The sequence below is a fragment of the Pristis pectinata genome, chromosome 9 (genome assembly GCF_009764475.1).
Source record: "Pristis pectinata isolate sPriPec2 chromosome 9, sPriPec2.1.pri, whole genome shotgun sequence".
Lineage (NCBI taxonomy): Eukaryota > Metazoa > Chordata > Chondrichthyes > Rhinopristiformes > Pristidae > Pristis > Pristis pectinata.
In genome coordinates this window covers 44290428-44315851 of record NC_067413.1, presented here as the reverse complement: position 1 = coordinate 44315851, position 25424 = coordinate 44290428, and the positions used below count along the sequence as shown (strand labels likewise).

The window sequence follows — 25424 nt, the reverse complement described above, 5'->3', positions numbered from 1 at the left end:
TTCTCATTCCAAAAGGAATCAACTAAACATAGTTAGTTTCTCCTCAAAATTCTCCAGCCCTAAAGCAGTCCCCATAAAACTCTGCATCTACTCCTGTGCTATCACATCCTTCTGTAGTGTGGTGACCAGGAATGTGCATGGTACTCCAGCTGTAGCCTTAGTGTTTCAATACATACCTAGCTTAACCTCTATGCTCTTACATTCTATGCTTTGACACGTAAAAGATCCCATATGCTTTAACTACCTTATTTATTTAAATGCCTTCAGGGTTCTGTGAGCATGCACTTCATGATCCTTTGGTTCTGCTGCTTTTCTAGGCATATATTCTATCATATATTGTATTTTCCTTCACCTTATTTGATCTCCTCAAATGCATTGCTTCTCACTGCTGTGAAATGAATATTATTAAAAATAATATGAACAAGCCAAATGCAAGCTCCACAATGAAGCCCAAATCAGTTCCATTTATTACGTAGAATAGGAGGAAAATGAGCCAACATCCAACAGATAAGAATCACTTTCAGGCACTGAACCCCATTACCATCCAATTCATTTCTTCTCAGAAGCAGGTTTCTCAATGTTCTGAATAAAGGTGCAAAGGATGAATGATATAAATGGCTTCACAACAAAACTGAAAAGGTACTGATGTCTAAAATGGACAGACTATGCTTGTGCAAGGATAAATTGAAATATTTAGGGACAAGGAAGAATACAATTGCATTCATATGACTTCTCATTACAACTCTCCAATGTCCCAAAACATTTCAGAGAATGAATATTATTTTAATAAATAACAGAAGTCAATGATCAAGAAAAATAATCTTTGGTAGATATTTGATTTCCAAAATTAAGGATGCTGTTAAAGACCACACCACACAATCCCTTTCTGCATAAAACAGCCGACTCATCCACTAGAATATCCCACCCCACCACCACAGCATCCTATCTCAGTATGTGCAAACTTCCACAAGAGTCTTGTCATTATGATAACTGTTCTACAAAAGCAGGCACAATTGCTGCAAGAAGTTGACAGAAGGGGCATGGATTCAAAAAGGCCAAGCAGCATTCATTTATAGCAACCAGTCCCAAATTATTTTTTTTTGCAAACCCCATATATAAAAGGATGTTTCATGAACATTTAGGAGGTTGGGTTGCAGTGATGCAACATATCCAACTCAACTCCTCCATCCTGAATAATTTTTCCTTTATAGTCATCATACTCAAGGCTCTAAAAATCCATTCAAACATCACATCTTCAACTGCACTGCAATCAAAATCCCAAGTACAGACTAGCTCCCCTTCAAGAGGCAATCTCCTCACCACCAACCCTACAGACTCAAAAACAAATTCAAAATATTGCTCCACCTATATGCTCAGCTAGGAATTAAGTGCAGAACTGAGCAAACATCCAAATGCAAACTAGATCAGCAAATGCCAAACACAACAGTCCAGACTACTATGCAGAGAGCAGCCTGACAGTAAGCTACAAATGGGGAGCAGGGGAAAAAGTTCATCCAAATTTCCCCTTTAAGTTCAGACTTCTCTGCCATGTTAGGCAACAAAGTTAAACCACAGTATTCAACATTGTTTCTCTCTCCACAGATGTTGCCTGATCAGCTGATTTACAATATTCTGTGTTTTTAATTTTAGACTCTCGCATAGTCTGACTGCCCACAATTCCCAGTAATCAAATCTGAAAACTTACTCACAGCTGCCATTGCAGATTTGGCTCCCTGCAGATAGCCAGGATAATAGTAGGAGTACAAGTGCTCTGAGTAGGTGAAATTTAACAGTCCAAGCACATAAGAGTGAACAGTTACGTATAGGGGTAAACACAGTGTAGGCTTTTTATAAAGTATCTTGTCGACCTTTGTCAAGTCTGAAATTGGAACTTGGGACTGGAGGTAAAACAGAAAAAATGCCAGGAAAACAGAAATACAATATGAAGAACTGAAACAAGAGCCTTGAACAGTAATTAAAAGAGACCTGCAGCTGTTTTAGTCGGGATGCCCTGCTTGGTTCTTGCTTCCAAGACAACAGCAGTGTGCTATTTCTAGCAGTAGGTGGTGGCCAGGCTCAACAATGATTGCAAGACTTGGAACAGATGCACAAGAAAGCTAAAGAGGTCAAAGGTGACATACAAAAACTAATGAAGCAGATTTGTGCCCATCAATGTTCCACATTTACCCTTCCCTGATTGATTTACAGTTCTAACAATGCACCTAAACACATATCCAAGCATCAGCAAGGAACCCTATCAGAATCAGCACACACTAATTGGGCCAAATGATTCCTTGCAGTTTCAACACTGCTAATCTGACTAACCTTCAAATCCAACCACCTATTAACTACCTGCAGTGGCACATAAACACACCAACATTAGCTGAGGACAATCAATATAAAAAGCTGATAGAGAGGTTAACTCAAGTGGCCTGCATTTCAATGTGCAACTTATGCACAATGAGCTTTGAGGCAACTAAAATATAGGGCACATTCATTTTGCAAGGGATTCAATTCTCTGATTATATTTAAAAACAATTTCTCCTCCTGAAACAAGTTCTATCATTGGATAGATGGTCCATACATACTTTCCTTGTACATTCAAGTGGCTGGGACTGCAGACAGTCATACTTGAGTGTTTTGGCCTCAATGCAGACCTTGTGTTGATCATTCCTACAGAGCTCCATCTAATTCTAGGACAATAAAGCATTTCCCAGGAAATACCCTTTCTATTGACAATTAGATCCTTTGAATGATATTAAGTATAAAATAGGAATAGTAAAAAGATAGTTTACTTTTAAGCATAAAAATGCCAAGATCTGAATCAAACCAAATGCAACGAAAGAAAGAACATTGGTTTCTGCTTGGTCAACAAACAACAATGGACATCACCTACAGACACACTACTGAAGCCAGAATGCAAGAATGGAAAATTAATACTGGCAATGAGATAATATTTCTGAAGCCATCATGGAAAGTGGAGGGAAAGAATAACGTATTCCAACATTTACTGTATAATAATCCCACCCTAAAATTTGAATTCTGCACATCAACTAACATGTCCATGCTGACATCATCACAATCCAGCTATAAAAATGATTCCAGAAACAATGCAGATTATAGACCCTCCCCTTAAGATTTCTCAACATTGGAGGGCTATATCTATCAAGACTATCTAACTCCCCTGATTGATACAAAAGATCCAAGGAGCAAAAGCTTTCAACATCAGCACACATTCAATGAAAAGGAAGCGTAACCTGTCAACTGGTCCTCTGTCCAGTCTCAGTTGAAAATTCTAGCATATATTGCCAATGCAGAGCATTTAAGGGGCTATGAATCTCTGGAATTCCCTACTATTGAAGTCTATGGATGCTTCATTCATAAGAAGATTAAAGACTTGAATCAATAGATACGTTGGTCCCTCACATTGTGAAACAGAGCTACTGGAATCAGCACTGGAGTCATAATGGAGAGATGTGTTACCAACAGCACTATTGCACCCTCCCCTATACTGCATGTTGTTGTACCAGGAACACAGTACAAAATCCTTCACTGAAACTCCCCAGCCATAAATTGCTCCTCTTAGATTGCTGTGAAGGCAGTTACTATGATGACTGTTCTTGGACGAGCCAAGGCAAGTGGTGCAACGCTAAGTGCCAAGATGTGGATCTCAGAGCTGGTGGTAAGGTGTGGATCATTGCTGGTGATTGGCAGGACATGCTCCATGTGCTGGCAGATCACTCAGATCCTTCAGTCCTTATCACCATCTGTTGGATGTGATGGAAGCTACCATCCCTCCCCCTCCCATTGGCTGCACAGCTCTCCCCAGCCAAGAGACTTTCTTATGGTAACTTGTTCAAAGGCCAACAACCCAATACCCTGCTCCCAAAACACCCTGACAACCTTTGGAATTAACTTTAATAGTTTTAAAATGTTTCCAACTTTCAGCTTCTTGAATTTTTGTTAATGAGGTGGACTGCGCCCACTATTGCTAGACTTTCCAATTAGAACTAATATTCAGCAAGACCTGGACTTCTGTGCATATATTTTGCAATGCAGAGATCCAGAACGTCATGGCAAATTCAAGTATTTGTGGCTGCCTTGCTGTGCACAACTCTGCTGCCATATCAACCTGAAGAATTATAGTAACATACATCAAAATTTGACAACTGGATGTGAAACATCCTTTTAAAGCCATAACTCTCCTTTTTTGCAAGATCACATTAGGTCTTTTGTTTTTTAATTCCAATAGGAACATGGCAAATGAGGAGTAACTTTAAAGTCATAATACCACAAGCACTTCACTAAGTTATTCATCTTGGATCACCATTGTCTTTTTACTGGCACAAAGGGACTCAGAAACTAGGATCAGAGCAAGGAGTTCAGAGAATGCCTAAAAACCACAAAAGTGTTCATTACTGTGCAAATGTTTCCTTCCAACTTAAAATCTTAAAATGCAAGAACAAAAAATATACTTTAATCAAAGGAAAAATGGTTCCCTGTAGCTAAAAGGTTCCTTCTCCTCCATGGCAGAGACAACTAGAGATTTGTTAAAAATACCAAAGTAATTTACTATTCTAACAAACCCAGCCAGAGGAATAACACATTGTTTCCCTTGGATTCACTGCCAAGCAGTTATTGGAAAGCAAAGCCTTGACCCTTATAAAACACTGAAAATCCTTTAACAAATTAATATTTTGTACACCAGTAAACAGTTTCAAAGTAACACTGATACATCAAAGAAATCAATTACAGATTCTAACTGCACACCAGGGCAATTTTGGTAGCTTAAAAATGCTGCATTATGACTTTTTCCATGGTCTGTACTCTAATTGAGTCCAAGATAATATTTACAAGCAGCAATCACAGCCACAAACATATCCAGCTTTTATCCAATGTTTGTTAAACAGAGATCTGCAATGCTAAAGGTTAAGTGCTTCCTTACCTACAGTTACTGCAGCAACAACAGGCGAAACAATGACTGACAATGTTACACCTCCAGTGATTGCCAAGTTCCGCTTGTGCTTGGAAATGTCCTTTCCCTCGTAGCGATTATGTATCTGGAAAACAATAAAACCATCAAACAGGTGTTCAGCAGCTTTCTTTTGTTATCACCGTATTCCAAACTGAAGGAGGAACTGTGTGTGTGGGAGGGAGGGAGGGAGGGAGGGAGGGAGGGAGGGAGGGAGGGAGGGGACTTTTTTGTTCAGTTATACTGCTGTGAAATGCCTTGGGATATATTACAACACAAAATGCTTTATAAATGTAGTTGTTATTGCGGGGAAATCAGAGTAGATCAAGGCAGACAAGGAAGAAGAAAAATAATTCCTTTAAGATTTATGCAAGATCACAAAACATTGCACTGGGACATAACCAAATAGATACCATGCCAACTGGCAATATTAGAAGGAACTAAACGCTTGCTCAAATGTAGGTTTTAAGGAGGGTCTTAAACAGAGAATGGAAGTTGAGAGTGAAAAGCCTATGTGGGCACTTAGCAATTGGGATGCATAGGAATTGGTTTAACTTGCATTCAGACATCTGTAGTTTTAAAGACTTAAAAAATTACTTCTTATTGTGACAAAACATTTGAAATTTTGTTTTAAAAAAATTTCAGTACATGCTTGATTCAAATAATGACAATTATTTGATTAAAAAGAACTTTGCGTAGTCATTTAAAATTGATTCCAAAGGAATTACACAGGCTCAGTTCTAACAAAATGAAAAAACTAATTGCCTTCTCAGCAGCTTTAATAACACTGGTAGATTTCTCTTTTAAATTATCCAGTAGAAGAGTAGAGTTTATTTTGACTGGGAGCTTTATCTGCTCTGACGCAATCAGTGAATGTTGTCATTTACAGAAATCTTGATTCAATTTGAGACCTTGTGCCTGCCTTGCAAAAACATTTTATAATTCCCAAAACAGGAAATTCTCATCAACTTGTTGGTTGAGTTTTACAAAATGAAAGATTTTAAATTTTATTACCATGTTGGCCTGAAAGAGTTCTCTATTTAATTCAAATTATATTAAAATAGTTCTCTATTTTATATAATTCAAAGTAATTAGACAACCAAATTACCACAGCTGCTTTCCTAATGCATTACTTTTTGTGGCAACTTACATTATTTTATTGATCACCCACCAACAAATGGTGCTAAGTGTTCACAACGATTTACAACAAATATCAATCATAATACAAAACAACTGAACTTCGTACAACTGATTCTAAGCAGAAACTCAAGGGAAAAATAAATATTGCAAAAATAAAATCAGACAGCACAGCTGCACACAAAATATTAAACTGGGCTGAAAGCCACAGGATATTGCATAACAAATTTCCATGACTAGCAGTACGCTTTTACTATTTTTTTTCTCCCCACTGCGAAGGTTCTTTTTTGGAGGGGTGGGGTGGAGGGAGGAGGAGAACAGGACAAAGAGGTTGATCTTTATTCCCTGCATTAACATACACATTTAACTATTGTCAGTTACATTTCCTTTCCAAAAATGTAAACCTCACCAGCAGGGTGAATAATGCTGCCACTTCCTCCACAGCAAAATATTCATTAGTTTTCTACTGCTGATTGTTTTCTACAAACCTTAGTTTTTATTTCTATTGCAATTTTGAAAGGTGGCTAGGAGATTGTATGTAGGGAAATACCCAAGTGATATTAACCAATTTAAGACGAAAACTTCTAAACTAAAATATAATTGCCAAAAAATCCCACAGTTTTTCCTCTCCACCACTGCTACTGTTTAACCAGAATGTGTCCAATACTTCAGTAGAGTTCCAACATCTACAGTATTTTTTTCTTCAAAGATTATTCTGACTGGGAATGTAAACAACAAATGATTGACAGCAAGGGTTAGACAATATGAAGTTTCAAAGATCAGTGTTTGGAATGGAGATTGTGATCTCTCTTCATTTTACTTGTCCTATACTAAACTCCTTCAAAAGAAATCACATTACCAACAGGGACATTTTTCATATATAATAAGTAGCCATCTCAAATCATATCCTCAAATTCCCAGATAAGTATAGAATCATAATAGATATCTGTGGACTGCAATGAGTTCCCCCCTCTGGCCCATATTAGTGCTTCACCATCATAAGTACTCCACCCTAATAAATACATTATTTCCTCCTAGAGTTTGATAGCACAACCTTAGTTATACAAACTTCTTCTGATTCTTATGCAAATTATTACTGGTTGTGGCCAAAATGACAAGAAGTATGGCAGTGATGCAGCAGTTAAATTATCAGACAAGTAATCCTGTGGCCTGGATTAACATTCCAGAGAACAGGGTTCAAATCCCAACATGGTTGTGGAATTTATCTGGAATTTAAAATCTAGTCATCAGTAATGACCATAAAACTATCAGATTGCCTGACTCACTAGCATCCTTCTAGAAGGAAAGCTTCCATCCTTGCCCTGTCTGGGTTACTTGCAACTCCAGACCCACCAGACTCTAAAATGTTCTCTGTTTCAACCCAGCAAGCCACTCTTTGGCAATTAGTGCTGGTCTTGCTAGCAATCCCAAAAGATGAATAAAAGTAACAATCCTGCTTAAAATTCACTGATCTGTCAAAAGAAAACTCTGGACTTGCCACATCCTCTTTCACTTCCACATTCCCTCATTGAAAAAGCATTGTAAAGGGATGTTTCTTTTTAAAAAAAACTGCCAAATCTCCCATATCTGTTTTGCTCAAACTTGTCACACTGAAGAATAAAAGGCATAAAATTCAACCTCACTGCTTTTCAAACTTGAGTCTGTCTTTTCCAATCAATCCAAATATTCCTCTGAACAGTTCAACCTACAAAGAACACTTGAAGCTCATTTGGTAGGACAGCCACATCTGATATGTTACTGAGGAGCATTCCTTTTAAAACGGTGAAGGATTTGTTAGATCCAATATCAGATTGTTTCTAGTGGAAAAAACTGTTTACAACCAGATGCCAAATTAAATAATAGTTAAATATGCACTTTTTGAAATGCTTCAGTCCCCATCTTTGAGAAAGGGAGCACCAAGAGTACTACATTAATATGATAACAAATTACTCCACAGATTGTACTTGTGTCCATGTAAGAATCTGTAGATGTATAGAATAATTTTTTAAAAAATACTTGCTGGTAATATTTGTTAATTCCAACTTCCTTTAGAACCAGGGAATTCAAAAGTTAAACTGCATTTGAAATATAGTCTAATGTTTCACAAAGCATTGTCATGGCTTCTGGGATACTTTGGAAATTTGGAACTGCAACGTTCTTGAATGTACAGAGGTAGTCAATTCAGAGCTCATTTGTGCACCAGTCTCAATGCCATGAGAATAAATTATCAAGTATTCACATGGCTCCCAATCAGAAAAGATAGTAAAGTTCTGATTAAACCGGATTACCTCTGGATCTCAGGTGGAAAAGCAACATCACAATTGACATGCTCTCAAATTATATAAAGGGTACACATGCCTTGTAGAGGACTCTACAAGTTGTGTGAGTTGTTTAGGACCCAAAGCCTACACCATAAATACTTCAACTTTATGAAGTTCCATTCTATCCCTACAGAGCTTCCTAGTCAGTTGTGAATAGTTTCAAGCAGTTCAGAGGGAAGTTCTTGAAGATTTGAGGGAAGTTCTTAAAAGGTTCATGGAAGGGGGTCCATGCTGACAGGAGACTTTGGGGTCATTTTGATGATTTGTTTTGTTTTACTCTACATGCATTTCAAGCAGGCTAGTCCAAATAAAGGCATGCACAATACAGCCAAAGGTTTTTTGTGGATCCTAACTGTTAAATTAATCACCAATATGTTTCTGTGGCACTGCCTTATGGTAAACCAAAGGTAAGACTTTTAAATATATATATTTTTATGGGCTTCACTGCAGTGTCAACTGGGAGCAATACTGTTTTGAAATCTAATTTATTAGGGGACGTATTAAATTTTAATTCAAGTTTAGAATGGGCCTCAAATATTTTTAATGGTTATACAAGTAGTTAACTTTATGCCATGGCAAGTACTTATCAGTATTACAATAATCCTGAATTGCTGGCAGTGCTACATTTCTTGCAATTGAAAGTGTGAGGTCAGCTGAAAATGGAACAATGTAAAATCTCGCTCACTGTGCAAAAATGAGGAATTTGGAATGCTTCTTAAAACCGCAAGAGTCACCTATAAATTTTGCAAACACTTCCTCTGCTCCTCAAGAATATGAATGGGTTTTCTTCTCCCTATGCAAATCCTTCCTGTCTTCTCATCCTCCCCCAAAATAATAAAAAAAAATCAAATCCACCAAAAAATTCATTAAACTTTGAAAAAACAGTCACATCCATGGGGATGGAATATCTAATCACATAAGAACATTCAGAATGCTTATTGATCAGGACATTTCAATTGACTTCAGTTACTTAATAGTTATCCTAGTTTAGATCCATGACTTAAAATACAAGAATGCAGAGGATTCCAAGAATCAGCACACTTTAATTGCTAACAGGAAAATATACTTGCAATTAAAAACATTTGCTAAATTAGCATGTACCACAGCACTTTAAACATCAACATAAATACTGTACCTTGCGGCCTACATATACAGGAATCCCAATAATCATAGCCGGAATGGCAATTCCTGCAATGAGTGCTATTCCTACTGGAGCACCAACTAACGTGCCAAGCTGCCACAGGATCTTCTTTTTACGACTCCAAGGCTTCTTTCCCCAAAATGTGCAGCCAGAAGGACTGAAGAGAGACAAATCAAGATGTTGAAAACAAAACAGTAGGACAAATCAATTGAATAGACTGCACTCTAGAAAATAAAAATGTTCTCTGAAAGCCTACCACTCAATAGCAGACACTGAAACACAGGTATTCAAAATAATCAAATACCACAAAATGCAATATCCTTTTGACATCTGAAGTCCATGGTCAATGCAATTTGCTTGGGAGGAGAAATAAAAATTGATTTTGAGGAAGTGAATTATATATAGGACAGCTATATAATTCTTGAATTAAGTGCAAATTTCAGAGATAATTTGAACAAACCATTACAACTATTCCACAAGCAGAATTTGAGTTTTATAACTTTGTAGTCAGACTCATTCAACCATTGAATTAGTTTAGGATGCCAAACTGCATTCAGCTGATCATGAAATCTTAAGTATAGCAACTAAAGCTAACAAGTAAAGCACTCCAATCATTTCCTATCAAGTAACAGAGAACAGTCATATTAATGGTATTTACACAGTCATCAACTGAAATAAGAGCTTGATGCTTCTTCTGGACAGGCTAAATTATGGTAATTATGAAATGCTTTAAAATCTGGCTTGTTTTCCTGTTTGACTGCTCACAATGAGAATTTTAATTGCAATTCTTTTTTGTAGGTTTCCATTTCATGCCTCAAATCAAGATTTCATTAGTTTCCATTCCTATTGTTCTCCATGGTCCTTTACCAGTGATTTAAAACAAAATAGTAAGAAGGACCTGCTAATTTTGAGGTGACCCAAAAATTTTGTTCATTAAAAACATTTGAATTAAGATGACTTCTAAACTGGAATACTGGTTGATCTCCCAACCAGTTACAGCTGGCATCAATCTGGAACTAGAAGTTGGACCCCAGGAGACAATACCAAGTATCATGTCTCCTTGCTTTAAACAAGGCATTTCAGATGTGGCTGCCCTAATAGGAAGGTGACACCTGCCTGGTCGATACTTTCATTCTTAGCTTGTGAAGTTCCCTCACACTTTTTTTTCCCTCTCCTACCAAATGGAGAAGAAATCATCTTCCAATTTTTTTCCTCTGGCATAGCTGTCCAAGCATACATTGGACAAAATGGCAACTGATATACTTTAATGCAGACAGCAAGGTAGCTAATTCTTCAACCATAGGAAACATATTCTAACTTCAGTTCCTTGCTCAAACCAGAGCAAACAGCCACAGCCTGCTATTAGAACCACAAGTTTCAAGGCACAAAATGTCATTTCAATCTTAAATATTCCAGGCAATCTTTTTAAGCAACTTCAATGACATTACCACATTTGTATGGCATTTGAAGTAGGAAGCCAGAAGGATTTCCAAAAAAACCAGTATACTACATAGCAATGCTGTCACAATGCCTTTGCTAGCAAAGGAAAAATTAATCAAAGCATAGGCCAGAAGGTTCCAAGTTAAATTTCAAATCTGTGAATCTAGAAACAGCTGCTGAATATCTATAACTGGCTTTAGTTCCCCCGACTAAGAAGGAGAAAATTCCATAGATCTTAAGATAAAATTATTTTATATTGCTGAGATTTCAGCAGCTACTTAATATCTGCTTTTGTTTTCTGTGAAAACCCAAGCTGCTAAATTCCTGATTCTTCAATCTAATTGAATGTTTAGATTGCTGAATGCATCATATCCACTGTCAATAGCACAAGACCAAGTCATGCCACATGGCCTATTAAATTTTCAGAACTTTTCTTCAAAGTCACCGTCAAGGATTCTACTTTTGCCACTGAACCTAAAATGCAACGAAAGTTCCTGTAATCTATTCAGAGAATGTACAGGAAGTCCCCGGGTTACGAACGAGTTCCGTTTTTGATTCTGTTCATAAGGTGAATTTGTATGCAAGTCGGAACAGTTACGTACAGTTCACATCTAGCGTCAATTAGTCCTAAATCGCTACAAGCTTCAGTTATTTATTGCTAAATACTAAGATCCAAATGGAATTTTGATTCCAGTTTCATTATAATTCCACACATAATGTGAAGCAATCTAAAATACAGCATAACTTGTTATCGCCAGGACAGTCTTCAATCAGTCTTATGTGCATTTGGCGTCATTCGTTACAATACATACTGCGGAGGTACAGTTACCACCGAGTGAATTTTGTGTATTTTCTGACTTACAGACAAAAGAAAACATCTGTAGAAACGGACCTCGGTCATTACCCAGGGACGACCTGTCGGGGGAGAGCGAGTGCTGGATAGATAGAGAGGGAGAGAGAGATAGAGATAGATAGAGAGATAGATATGGTGGGTGGGGGCAGTGGGAGAGGGAGCTGGTAACTATTCATGGCGTCCCTCGTCATTTGGAACTCAAACATCCCTGCCCCGAAATAGCGGTACAGACTGTAACACATGAAATCCACAATCCAGTGGTTCGCCACTTCCATCACCTGGAAAAAGTCAACACTGACAGGCAAACCGTTCTGCGCCCAATTCCGCGCCTTCTTCCCGCCATTCGTAAGTACGGGTGTTTGTAACCCAGGGACTTCTTGTATTGTATATGTTAAGGCTAGAAAACCTGAACAACATTGAGATTCTGGCTACTAAGCAACAAGTTAACTTTTGTACCACCAGCACCTTAAATTGCATCTCCTGTTCACCCATCCCTCATTTGCCAAGCCAACTAGCTACCTGACAAGTATACATCCTACAAACCCTCAGATCTTCTGCAAAGATGTAATTCCAATCTCATACATGTCCCCGATTTTCTTCACTCCATCATTAGCAGCCATTTCACCAGTCATTTGTAGTCAAATCTGAAATTGCATCCCTGAAAATCTTTCCTCCTCTAAGAGGGTCCTTAAAATTTTGACTTAAGTTTTTGCTCTTCTTTTCTAATGTCTCCTAGTAGAGCTTGGATCAAATTTAGTTTCCTTTGAGACACCTTATTAAAGGCCTAATATATCTACAATATCTCTAATCAAGATATAATTGTTCTCTGCTTACCTTAAATAGTGTAGGTCAGAGATTTCTTTCATACAAAGCCAACAGAACTCACAACCACATACAGCACAAGTCATATGGTTACAGCTTCCATCATTCATTTTTATTATGTATGCTGCACATCGTGGACAAGGTTTAATATCATCTGCTGCAAAAAATTAATAAATTACATTATTAACAAATGCAAAATGATGAGGCAAGATAGTAATGATACAATATATGGGCAGAATCAAATGGATGCATAATCAGAACTGCAAGTTCATACTTACATAACTTATTTTCATTTTTCATGTCTTTCCAGTATAACCACTTTATTTTCATTATTTGATTACTAACAGGGTTTCACAAAAAAATCTGAGTTCAGGAAAGGTCTGTGCATACAATATATTTTTTCTAAAAGGATCATCGACCATGTTAATAATCCTTAGTTTAACACCGTTTTCATGGTGTATTTTTCTTTTTTTTTACTGAAATAAAGCTTTAGGATTAAATCACAAACAATTTCAACATTGATAATGATTACAGACCAACAACTTAGGTCTGAATATGCTGAAAATTAATTACAAAACAAATTACAATGGCATGAAAAGAACATAATGTTCAATGCCAAAAAGTGAGCTTCCATGATCCAGCATTTTATCTCCAAAGAGCAAGATTCTACAATGTGCTTCAGTAATATGCAAACAGCAAATACTCACAGCCTCTTCCAGGTGGGTATGGACAGCTATGCTCTAGACACTAAATGGCTGCATTTAATACAGATTCAAATTCCACCTGCCATTATTCTCTTGAGCTTTCAAATGGGTGGCCAGCTGTCCAATTCAGGAGAGATTATGGTTTTGCAAAAGCTAGGGACCATAATTATAAATTTAACTTAAAATTCACTGAAAATTGGTAGAACATGGAACCTGCTACAAAATAGAACATTTGACACAAATAGAGCAAATGAGTTTAAAAGCAATGCAAGATGAAGCAGGCGGCTTGTGTGGACATGAACACCATCGAATGGTTGGGTTGAATGACCTGTTTCTATGCTGCAAAATTCTAAATTTTAAACAGATACTAATGAATATGTACTGTATCATGCCTTATACATCTATTGCCTCAGGACAATAGATTGAGCTATTACAAAACAAATTAGAAAAAGATTTTTCATGGTTCTTATAACCCCACCAGAATCTTCCCATCCACCATCCCCGCCACTCCTCCTCATTTCCAACACCTTCAACTCAATATTTCCAACACCTTCAACTCAATATTTCCAGCTCAGCTCTATTGAACAACCAGAATAACCACTCATCCCAACAACTGCCTTCATCATGTCAATCAAATAGAATTGCCTAGACTTCCTAACAAGGGCCACTGGGTGGGTTGTGCAATGGCATCAACCATCTGATGTCCACAAGATAAAATTTGCTCGTATTATTTGGACATATTTTAATCATTCAACAAATGCATTTGTAACTTGTGACAACATAGAAGCAACTTGACTTGGAAAAACTGGCAAAAGTCATGAATACCTGTAGTTTTCAAAGTGTGGTTTTTGATGGAACCAGCAGTAGGAAGTGCTGAAACTTTGAACAGATTCACCAGTGCAGAAAGAAACTTGCAAGAGAATCTAAGCAAATGCCTTGTACATCATTTTCTCAATTCAAAAATCAACCTTATTCTTTTAAACCCAGAAAGCTGCAGCAGCATTTAATGAGTTATTTTGCACATAGAGTCTGTGATCTTGATTTCACAGGGTGTTAACCAAGCCTAATTATGGACAGATGTTGGAATCCAATTGCAGACAGGGGCATTCCCCAAGCAGGAACTTATGTTTATAAGCCATTTACAATCAATTCTGAAATACTGATGTTCATACGAACACTACTGAGATGCTGTGAATTAGGATAATTTCAAAGAAAGAAAAAAGTCCCATCTGAAGTACCGGTGGCAAAATAGTCGCCCCGTCAACAAAGCAAAAAACAGATAGGAAAATTCTCATTACCAAATCAGGACAGGATTGTACAACTTACAGCTGGGTTCACGAGCTGGTTGGGAGAAAGAACATTAAAATTTATATAATTTGTGATATTACCCAAAGGGGTAAATCAGTCAACAATTCTAAAAACCACAAATTAAATACATTGTTATTACCTGTAGAACGAGATGGTAAAATTTGATTGACCAGTAGGCTGTTTATTTCAGGCAACCCCTTTCTTCCTGTAATTTCATCCTGAACGTATCTACGAAGTGTCCAGTTTTCTGTACCGGCTGCACCAGATTCTTGACTGTAGCTGATTGACGAAGAACGTATCGTTCGTAACCGCAAGCTCTGTGCTCTCTGTTGACGTGCTGCATCACAAGTCTGGTTTGGATGCCATATTTGCTTACAGTGGTAACAGAACTCAGTGCCACATCCTTCTCGGGCGCAAGTCAGTTTTGGACAGCTGGCACAGCCAAATGCTATCACTGCGTAACTGCAAAAAGATAAAAATGTATTGATTGTCTGCCTGATAAATTCACTGTAGACCCCTCCTAGCTTGCACTGGACATCAAAATCCTGACTATAAATAAATCACATCTCCTGAAAGTTTCTCAGACTTCAGATTCTTGACTCATTCAGCAATATCACACAAACCTCCAGAGTCATTTTCCCCAATTCTCAAAATTACTGCAAGGAGGCTCTAGTATTACAAAATGTGTCAGCAATAGATTTCTTCTTTCATTTGGATGTTTTGTCACTCCTGTAAACAAACTAAGCTTCTTATTTTACAGGCTTCAACTTATATGGTCCGAAATCTATGTACTATAGCCTAACGCAGTATTTGTATGCCAATGCAAATTGAATCAAAGCTGCATCTTTCTGCATGCTTCTCCAATCTTGTTAAAGGCAGATAGAACAAATAATTGATGTGATGGATGAATGGTATTAATTCAAAACAAAAAAGTTACTTAATTACCAGCATTGAATTTAAATTTGTATTCCCAAGTTTAAACAGCCACAGTCACAAAAGGATTCTCAGAAATGTCTCAAGAGGGCCAGAGAAGATGCATTGCAATGGGATTCTTTAAAATGCAAATCATTAAGCAGGACATGGAATTCAAATGTTATTGTTTAAAAGCTGAAATGACTGGATATGATCAAAGATCTCTCTGCCACTGGCAAAAAAAGGCTATGATTGACAACTGAATCTGAAATTTACACACACAGTGTACACATTGATTTAACTGCAGACTCATTTGAGACATAGCTTGGTGGTTAACAGAATCAGACTTCAGTGTTATGTTAGGTTTGTAGGGTTTATTTCAAGTGTGTGTAGTTTTAAAGTCGGAGACTGCTTTAAAATTGTGATGATCAGCAAAGAAACAAAATCAGCTCTGGGGACTGTAACATCCCTTGTTTATGCAAAAGAAAAAGTAAGAGCAAGTGTGGAAACAGAAATAAAGCGGCACAATATCTTCATGCAAGAAATGTCATCCTACATTATGTTGCTCAAAATACTATCTGTAGATGAAATCTGAAGTTGAAATGTCAAAATCTATAACTGTGCTGAAAAACAAGCAGCAATACAAACATTTGAGGAGTTGCCAGCTGGATTTTAGAAAAGAATAATGTCGCTTGCCCATCCTTGAAAGGTTTACTAAAATCTCAGACAATGTGAAGCCTTGGAATTGAAATCTCTTTTCCATTACAAAAGCTTCAGGTTAGTCATACTGCTGAAATTATCAGAAATACCTTAAGCAGAACATATGCAGGTAATTGGAAATATATAACTAATGAGGCCAGAAAGTACCAATATTTATGCTGTAGGACACATTGGGTATCACTTGGGAAATAGGTTTCATTTCCAGCAATTACATGCAGCCTCATGTACTACGCAATTTCAATTAGGACAAAAACCTTTACTTTTTGGAGCCATAACCCTCAGCACCCTAAAATGGTACATTTGACAAGGTAAAATCTACATTAATGCGATTTTTTTCCAATGGCTGAATCATCACAAAACGGTGCAAAATAATTTAAGCATGAATGCATGATGCAGTAGATATAATTTTTTGAATTCATTTTACCCACACTACAGATTTAAGCACAAATTGTGCAAAAACAGATCAGGTGCTGATTTACCCCTTATGCAATTAAAGGAATGAACTACCAATACAAACAGATGGGTATTTTTGCCTCCCAACAGCTCAATGAATTTCATAACAATGTAAATAACATCCTCCAACGGCACTGAGTGGTATTCCTTCCATAACAGATATCAAAATCCCCATTTACAAAATAGATAAATGAACTAATTTTCCCCTTCAGACAAATAAATTAACTGCTATTTATGCATTCCAGGTGAAATCACGATTGAGCTCAGCAACAATGCACTCTCAATATTAATGAGATAATATCCATTTACTGTTGATGTTCTAAATGAAATATTGTCATATGGACAAGAGACCACCATGATCCAGAAAACAGACACTCAGGCCTTAGCCAACATACACGGGGAATATTGATGAGGGTAGAGAAAAATATTGTCTAGTTATTTTTAAATCTATATATGCATTCAACTTCAGAAAATATTAATGAACTCAAATTGGGCACAACATTTGATGCCCACATCCTACTTAAACAGCACTTTTCTTAAAACCCAGTTTGTGATCACTGAAAGCAAACAAGACATCAAAAGGCTGTGTGTCCTTCCAGAAATCCTTATAACAAAAGAATTCTACTCTAACTGTCGAGGCATACGTACTCTGAAAAAATTGTGTCGATAGTCTCAGTCAATAAATGAAAATTAGTGCAATTAATGTTTAAACCACTCCCCCTTACAATAATATGGTATGCTTATATTTATTTTTAACTGTATAATTTAGATTAGGGAAGAGATTAAAATTAAATTGATTTTATTTAGGTTTTCTAAATTGTAGAATTCATAATCATGCAAAAAGTCAAACAATTAGGCCATGTAAAAAAATCAGTTATTTAATTTCTGAGAGTGTTTTATATATCAAGCTGTAAAATTATTAGTTTCTTTTTTTAAAATTTAGCTTTAGATTCTTGCTACATGGCTTTAATTTCATCAACACTGAAATGCATCTCCAAGGGTAACATCTGTAATCCTTCAAGCAAACCATCTAATCAGCAAGCTATCAGCAATTCATGTCTTTTTAACCATCTTTACACAAGTCGACTATTACCCAACTGCAAATACTCATTCCTGGGAATGAGTCCTGTAATGCATGTGGCTCAAATCAATGCAACTTAATCTCATCCATCAGGCTTTTCATTGCATCCTACAAATTAAAATGAGAAAATAGATTGGTTTACAACCAACCTTTTTTTTTCGAAAGAAAAAGGACTGATCTTCAAATGCAAACAAATCTTGAAAGCTAAAGATGCGAAATATTTTAGTGATGAGTGAACACACAGGATGAATAAGCTGCTGTTAGGAGCATCAGTCTTGTGGATTTTAACCTTGGTAGAGAACCATGCAATTCAGTTAACTAAGGGAAGCACCTTCAGGTTTTCTGATCTAAAACCAGGGCCTATCCAAAGAAGAATAGGAACGATAGAATAAAGAAAACAGATTCTGCAGATGCTGGAATCTGGAGCAACACCCACAAAATGCTGGAGGAACTCAACAGGTCAGGCAGCGCCTAGAGGGAAATAAACATTTCATAATGAGTCCTGATGAAGGGTCTCATCCCAAAACGTCAACTGTTTATTTCCCTCCATAGATGCTGCATGAACCCACTGAGTTCCTCCAGCATTTTGTGCACGTTGCAATAGAATAAAGAACATTTTTTATGAACATTGCCAAAATTGCTTTGTAACTGCTTTTTGGGCAGAAGGAATACATTTACTCTCTAAATCATCATGTAAATTACTAAACTGAATGATTAAACAAGTGTAAGTGAATAATACATCAAGCTTTATGCTAGAAACAACAACTTTAAAAGGACAGGAATCATGCACTTAATTTCCAATTTCAGCATAAAGCTTGCTAAGTCACTGCATAAAAACATAGATTTTTTGAAGTGCACTCCCACTTTTCTTGAGCTACTCAAAGTGAATCTGAGGACTATGGAACCAGAATAAGTAAAACTACTTAAAAGTTAGTCTGTACCTGGAGCCATTAAAATCTTACACTGTTCCTTCTTCATATCCAAAGCAGCGCTTAGTTGAAGTTAAAATTGATTTTACAAAATGAGATGCCAAGTTGCCATTTAATGCAAGAAAACAAAGTCAGATCTGGGTAAGAAGAGTGTCCTTTGTTGAAATTAGTTACTTCTGATGGTGTGGGAGTAATTTAAAAATCACTTCCTACCAGTGGAAGTAAACTAGGCATTTGGAAGATTACACACATCAGGCAAACGTTTAGAAGGATAAAAAACTGCTGCCCACTCCCTACTATAAACACAATCTGAATATGAAGCCTTCATAAACAATTCTAAAGTGTCACACAAGTTCAATTCTTTTTATTATTTTAGACTACTTTTTTGAAAATTAATATGGATTGCTCCTTTCTAAAGATACAACTAACAGGGTAAATAAAGTTATACATCTAGAATTTCAAGAAGCATGTTAAGATGCTGCATAAATGTTGTTACACAAAAAGTTCACATGAAGTTGTTCATTAGGAGTAGAGAATTGCTTAAAGGGCAGAGAAGCAATGGGTTCAGGTTGACAGAGTTACCTTGGGTGACACAAAGCTGATTGCCCAGCACCAATTCACTTAAAAATCCATATTAATGACAGACTTCACATTCGGTCTAAAGCTTTATGATACAAAACTAAATGATACCATGGGATGTGATGAGGATGGAGCGTCTACAAAAACCGACATACAAAATTAAGTCAATGGCAAATGGGAGAAGAATGCAATAAAATTTGACATCCATTTCATTTCGAAAGGAAGAATTGCAAACAACTTTTGTTTAAAAAAATAAATTAGTACATGATGTACAAGTGCTAGTACATGAGACTTTATTAACCTACAGATACAGCAAACAATTGCAAAAGCAAACTGTACAGTGGTTTTTATTGCTCCAGGTTGAGTACAAGAGTAAAGTAACTGTAACTCCACAGTACTTTTTCCAAGACCATATCTGTGTGTAATTGTGGTCACTGCATCCAAGAAAAAAGTTGCTTGCCAATGAAGCAGTGTAGTCTAGGTTCAAGATATTGATTCTTGGAATGACTGGGTTATTTCCCAAGTAAAGTTTGTGTAGGATGGGCCTATAATTGTTACAGTGCAAAGGAATGAAAGGTGCTCTCACTGAGATGTACCAGATTCTGAAGGATTCACAAGATAGACACTATTTTCTGTTTGTTGAATCTACAGCCAAGTAGCATAGCCTCAGTACAAGTAGTTGCCAATTAAAGATGAGAATGATAAATTTCTTGACATAGAAAATTACAGATCTTTGGAGGTCTCTATCCCAGAGGACTGTGGAGTCATTGAGTATACAGAGACCAATGATTTACAGATACTATTTAGAGACTTATCCTACTCTTAACTCTACTCGCCTTATTCTTAAATTCTCACAAGGTTTCCTACACAAGAAATCAATTAACAAATGAATAATGGGTCAGCGTCCAATAACAAGTCACATTCCACCTGCCATAAATTGAAGGCTTGTGATTCAAGCAATCCAAAACTAGTTTATCCCATACTTTGTAGGCTGATTCCTAGAATGGTTAAACCACACTCTTGGGGCAATTACTTTTGAATTAATCTCTCTGGTAAAAAAAAATCCACATCATAAAATGACTCCCAGCCTTCTCTTAAGAGATCTAGATTTGTAGCAAGAGTCAACTGGGTATGCAATAAGAATGCTGTTATTTTATTTTAAAGAGGCAGCACTATAACAATTAAAGTATGCACATGAAACTTAAGGATCAGCTAGAATTAGTGTCCTAATTAAAATATTTGATCAATACATTTTTATTGTTAACCTGCCTTCCACCCCACCCCACCCCCCCAATACTGAAGCCATACTCTTACTTGGTTAAAGCTTTCCAGCTGCTGAGCATCTTCAGTGTACATCACCAAAGTACCTTTAACAGTGAGCAGCACAAGCTAAATTGACAGGTAGTATAGCATTTCAGAGCCCAATTTTATTCTTATCACTATCCCCCACAATTTTTTTGAATGCAGCAAAATCAACCCAGACACAAATCTTGAGAGAAAATATTCACTCAAAAAGGAATTATGAAGTCATGTGGGCTAGAACAATTTTTCCATAATATTTTAATCAAATTCAAATGTTTGACTCAATAAAGTTGTCATGTAAGGAGGATGTTTTTGACCAGCGAGTTCCAGGTTTCAAATCTTGGTGATGGGTTTTATTTTGCAGCTGTTTTAGCCAAAGACTCAAATTATAATAAACTAAAGGAACATGGTTAATGCTATGGCAGCAGAAGCATTAGTACATTAATTAATTATTTTGGGACAAAATGGAATATACTATAAATTTCTATATACAGCTTTGACAACATATTCAGAAATCTGAAAGGAACAATATTTTGAAACACCTCAAAATGAAAGAATTTGTGTAAATCACTATTCTCCTCTCACTCCAACCCCCCGCCCAACCCCAAGATGAGCTTAAAATCCAAAGTGTATTTTCCTTACCCACAATCAGGAGCAGGGCACCATCTGCAGTCTGGATCCGCCACCAACCAACGGCGCAGCATAAATTCCTCATATTTTTCCATCAGCACATCATCATTTAAAATCAACTGGATATCATGGGGATTGAATTTCTCAGTACACTCTGGGCAGCTGATATTAACTCTACTTTCTGAGATCTCAATTCGCAAGTACTGCCGCAAGCAGTCTCCACACGACCTGTGGTGGCATGTCATAATGTCTGGGAATTTGTCCTTAGATTGACGCAAAAGGCACAGAGGGCATTCAAGAAAGTCTCCACTTTGCTTGTCAGTGGATGCAGTCCCACTTTCAGATGAGCCACAGGTTGACAATATCGAGTTCTTGTCATTACAAAGTTCTGAATGAATGCTTTCGATACTCGCAATTCCATCAACTCCCCCATTTAAGTCCCTGGACTTCCGTTTTGACTCCTTTTTCCTTCGAAAGAGAGACCCAAGTGACAGGCGACGTTTCTTTGGTGCCTTTTTAACTGAAGGTAAACTAACTGAGGATGCAGAGGACTGCAGATCACGGTCTGAGTCCACTTGCTGATTGCGATGCAAACTCATTTCTCTTCCACACCTCTTGCAGAGGTTCTGGCCTTGGAAACTTGCTACAAACCAGTGTTCTTCCAAGCCCTAATCCATTTTCTATAACTTTCTCATTCTTCAAATGCAGCTACCCTTGGGAGATCAGAAGGCAGTTTACTAGAATTCCTGTTCCAAGAATTCCTGTAAAGAAAAAGAACAGGAAACATAAAATATTTCATACTCTGGCTACAAATGGTATTACTCATTCTTTGCACCAGTATAATCTGTTTAACATTGCTTGCCTTGCTAACTTTTGTGTTTTTAAAAAGAACTTTTGTTAAAGTACATTTATCTTCAACACTGTTACAAAGCTAATACACACCAGTTTAAAACTAACAAACATGGTAGGGGAAGCAGGCAACAAAACCAATGTTTTAACCATGGTAAATAGTTTCCCATTCAGAGTGGCTTTTAATTCATGGAATCAAAATTGTTCTGGCAGAGGAAGTAAATATCCTGGTCTATCAATTCTATGTCGGCTGCTAAAGGTAATGAATTAGAGATCATATAATCTGCATAAAAATGCTTTGCCTCACATCTCCTTGTATCTTTTGTCCAAACAGGCAGATAAGTGGTAGCTGAAATTTTGTTTAGAGAAGTCTTAAGTGATACACACTAGCATAAAAGAAGTGAGGATCAGTATAATGAAGCGGCATATAGTTCCAAAAAGCTGTGGAACAGAGGGATCTGGGTGTACATCAGGGGAGTCTGTGTTTCATTCATACTCAGCATAACTTTCCTTCTTGACATTCCATGATTCCCGTGATCCTATATGCTAACTACTCTCTCAACATGCCCAACCACTTTCAAAGATCATGCACATATACACTGAGGTCCTTCTGCTCCTACACACCCTTTAGGACTATGCCACTTCATTTATACTGACCCCATTCTTTATGCCAATGCGCATCAGTTCAGATTTCTGTGTGAAATTTTACCTACAACTTATCTGCCCATTCTCACACTATTTCAATCCCACCCCCTCCCCTTCACTGTTTACCAGACTTCCAGGTTTTGTGTTGGTTAGAAATATTACATTGCATATTCAGGTCTATATAATTAATACACTTCAAAAGAGTGGCCCCAGCAACAAAATCAGAGGAAAAAAATTTTCTCACATCCTTCCTTCTGCAAAATAACATTTTGCCCCCAACCTCTGCTTTTGCCTCTAAGCCAAATTCTTTCCAATGCTGCTATTGACCACTAACAACAGGAGCAAATGCTATCAATGACAATGTTCTAAAACTACACAGAGGGGAATTTTCAGGCACAAATTCACAGCCTCACCTCCCTCCTCTGGAAAGAGTGCATGTCATGGAACCTCAGAGGCAACATTAAAGAGGGAAATCTAACTCTAGTACTTAGAGGAGTTATATTTCTGTCTGTTACAGAGAAAGTTGCTACAACAAATCTCCTCAATGTCTGCCCAGCGGCAGGAAAGTTACTCTGACTCAGTGCAGATTCTGTCCATTAAGAGATGCCATAGACTTGTTCATCATTCAGACTTCAAGAAAAAAGCAGGAAGCAGCACCAAACATTTTACATAACTGCTGTAGACTGAGGGGAACTGTTCCAATCTTCTTCACCCCCTACAAGCTCCACAATGGAATGGTGCCAACCTAAGGGACAAATGGGAAACTATTCAACCTTCTATACCTCCACTCCAAAACCAAGGTCACTGCACCATCATCATCGATCTGCAGTATGCAAATGTCACCTGCTTATATGCAGACTCAAGAGCAGTAGATCTTCAATGCTCTATTCAATGAAGGGCGAAAGAGAATGAGCCTTATGCTAAACATCCATGAAACAAAGCTTTACTACAAGCACCTCCACAGAACAACTCATCCCCCTCCTCAGTCAAGGAAAAGTGTTCAAAGATCACCTATTCCCAAGTTCCCAGTATACCCGACATTAGCGCTTCTGCCTTCCTACATGCTCCAGAGACAATGGATTACTGCAGGCACTTCAAAGCACTGTACCACTAATGTTACCTCCTCAAAATCTTCTAAATCCACTTGAGGGAGGAATAAGCCAACATCAATGCTATCTCCCAGTCCAACACAAGGCTTTAATTGTGCTCATCTGGGTATCTTGGATGAGCTACAACCCCTGCACACTTAACACCAGTCTTACAAAAGGGTCACTCCACCCTGAGTTCTGTCATGGCAAATGATTTCCAAGAGGACAGAAAACATTACACAGATGTTCTCAAAGCCTCTTTGGAAAGAAATGTAAAAGTCTCATCAACTCATGGAAATCCTTGGCCTACGAATGAAGCATTATCCAAGCACACTTCTAAGACAGGAGTGCTTGCAAGCTAAGCAAATAAAAAAACAGGAGTACAGAATCTCCTTAACAAACCAGAGAAGTCCCATGTGAAGTTAAATATGGGTCAGCAAAGTGAACAAATCATGATTAAACGAAATATGATAGACTGTTGCACTTTTCATTCATTACTTAAGAAGTTATTCCCAGTTAGCATAGCAAATGACAAGCAAAAATGGTTAGAACATCTGCAAAACACCTTACATGAATTTGAAAGTGAAAAGTCCTTAATTGGACCTGAAAATATCTACAAACCCCAACTGAAAATCTATACAGATGAAAATGATTGTTAACTACTAAAAAGTGCTCCTTTCCACAATATAAAAAGGGATTTTTTCCCCTAAAGGAAATGTTTCATGGTATAAACAGTGACTATTTCGATATAAGTCTTGCCCACATGCAAAAATTAACAATCCAACCTTTATAATTCATCCTTCATTCTCTTCACCAATAGTTATTCACAACTAATTTCTTGTTTTCATCATTTTATCACAAGGGCATTTTCAAGGACAGCCAAACAAAAATTGTTACTTAATACAATTATCAGAACTATTACCATATAACAGCTCACAGTTAAATAATCATTGGTACTTATATCACTATTTGAAAACAGATACTTGTTACCTCATTCAAACTAACCACAAAACATAGATAGATTCCAGGACAAAAAGGCCTGGAGTTAAGCAGTCTGCAGTTAAGCTATGCAGACAAAAATGGAATTCGGAAAATTTTAACAGAATTGGCCTAAGCCAATACCATGGAACTCAAATTACTGAACAAACTCCAAGGATTGAAATCTATACCCATATCACACCAATTGTCCAATTTGAGTTCCAGTAAGTGTACACGCAAAATCTTAAGTCCATCATTGAGATAACTGAATTGTTAAAATAAAAAACAGCAGCTAGCAAATTTTATTTAGAATAAAAAAATATTTACAGTACTACTTGACAGTGGGAAAAGAAACAGAGAACCTCAAGGTTTCATTTCATAATTTGGCCTTTGCACGTTTACCCTGATCGCCACAATAAATTTGCATTGAACTTAATCTTTTCCCTGCCAGTCAGGTATGATTCCGTATCCTTCTCATCATGGATCACATGGTGGAGTGGTTAGAGTTGACAGGAACCAAAAGTGCCTAGTTTGCATAGCATAATTTACCCATTGTTAGA

General features: G+C 37.2%; 1 protein-coding gene across 2 annotated transcripts in view; it reads right to left on the bottom strand.

The window, feature by feature from the left end:
• The window catches only part of rnf19a (ring finger protein 19A, RBR E3 ubiquitin protein ligase), a 65324-nt gene that overhangs the window by 13735 nt on the left and 26165 nt on the right, over positions 1–25424 (bottom strand). The window contains exons 2-6 of one of the 2 annotated variants that reach the window (XM_052022721.1): positions 21317–22065; positions 14838–15160; positions 12699–12843; positions 9566–9728; positions 4946–5060 (exon numbers count right to left, since the gene is read on the bottom strand). In XM_052022721.1, coding sequence (XP_051878681.1) covers positions 4946–5060; positions 9566–9728; positions 12699–12843; positions 14838–15160; positions 21317–21903 — 1333 coding nt within the window. In that variant the 5' untranslated portion in view covers positions 21904–22065. The remainder of the gene's footprint in view (positions 1–4945; positions 5061–9565; positions 9729–12698; positions 12844–14837; positions 15161–21316; positions 22066–25424) is intronic. The other variant, XM_052022722.1, reaches the window with a different exon arrangement.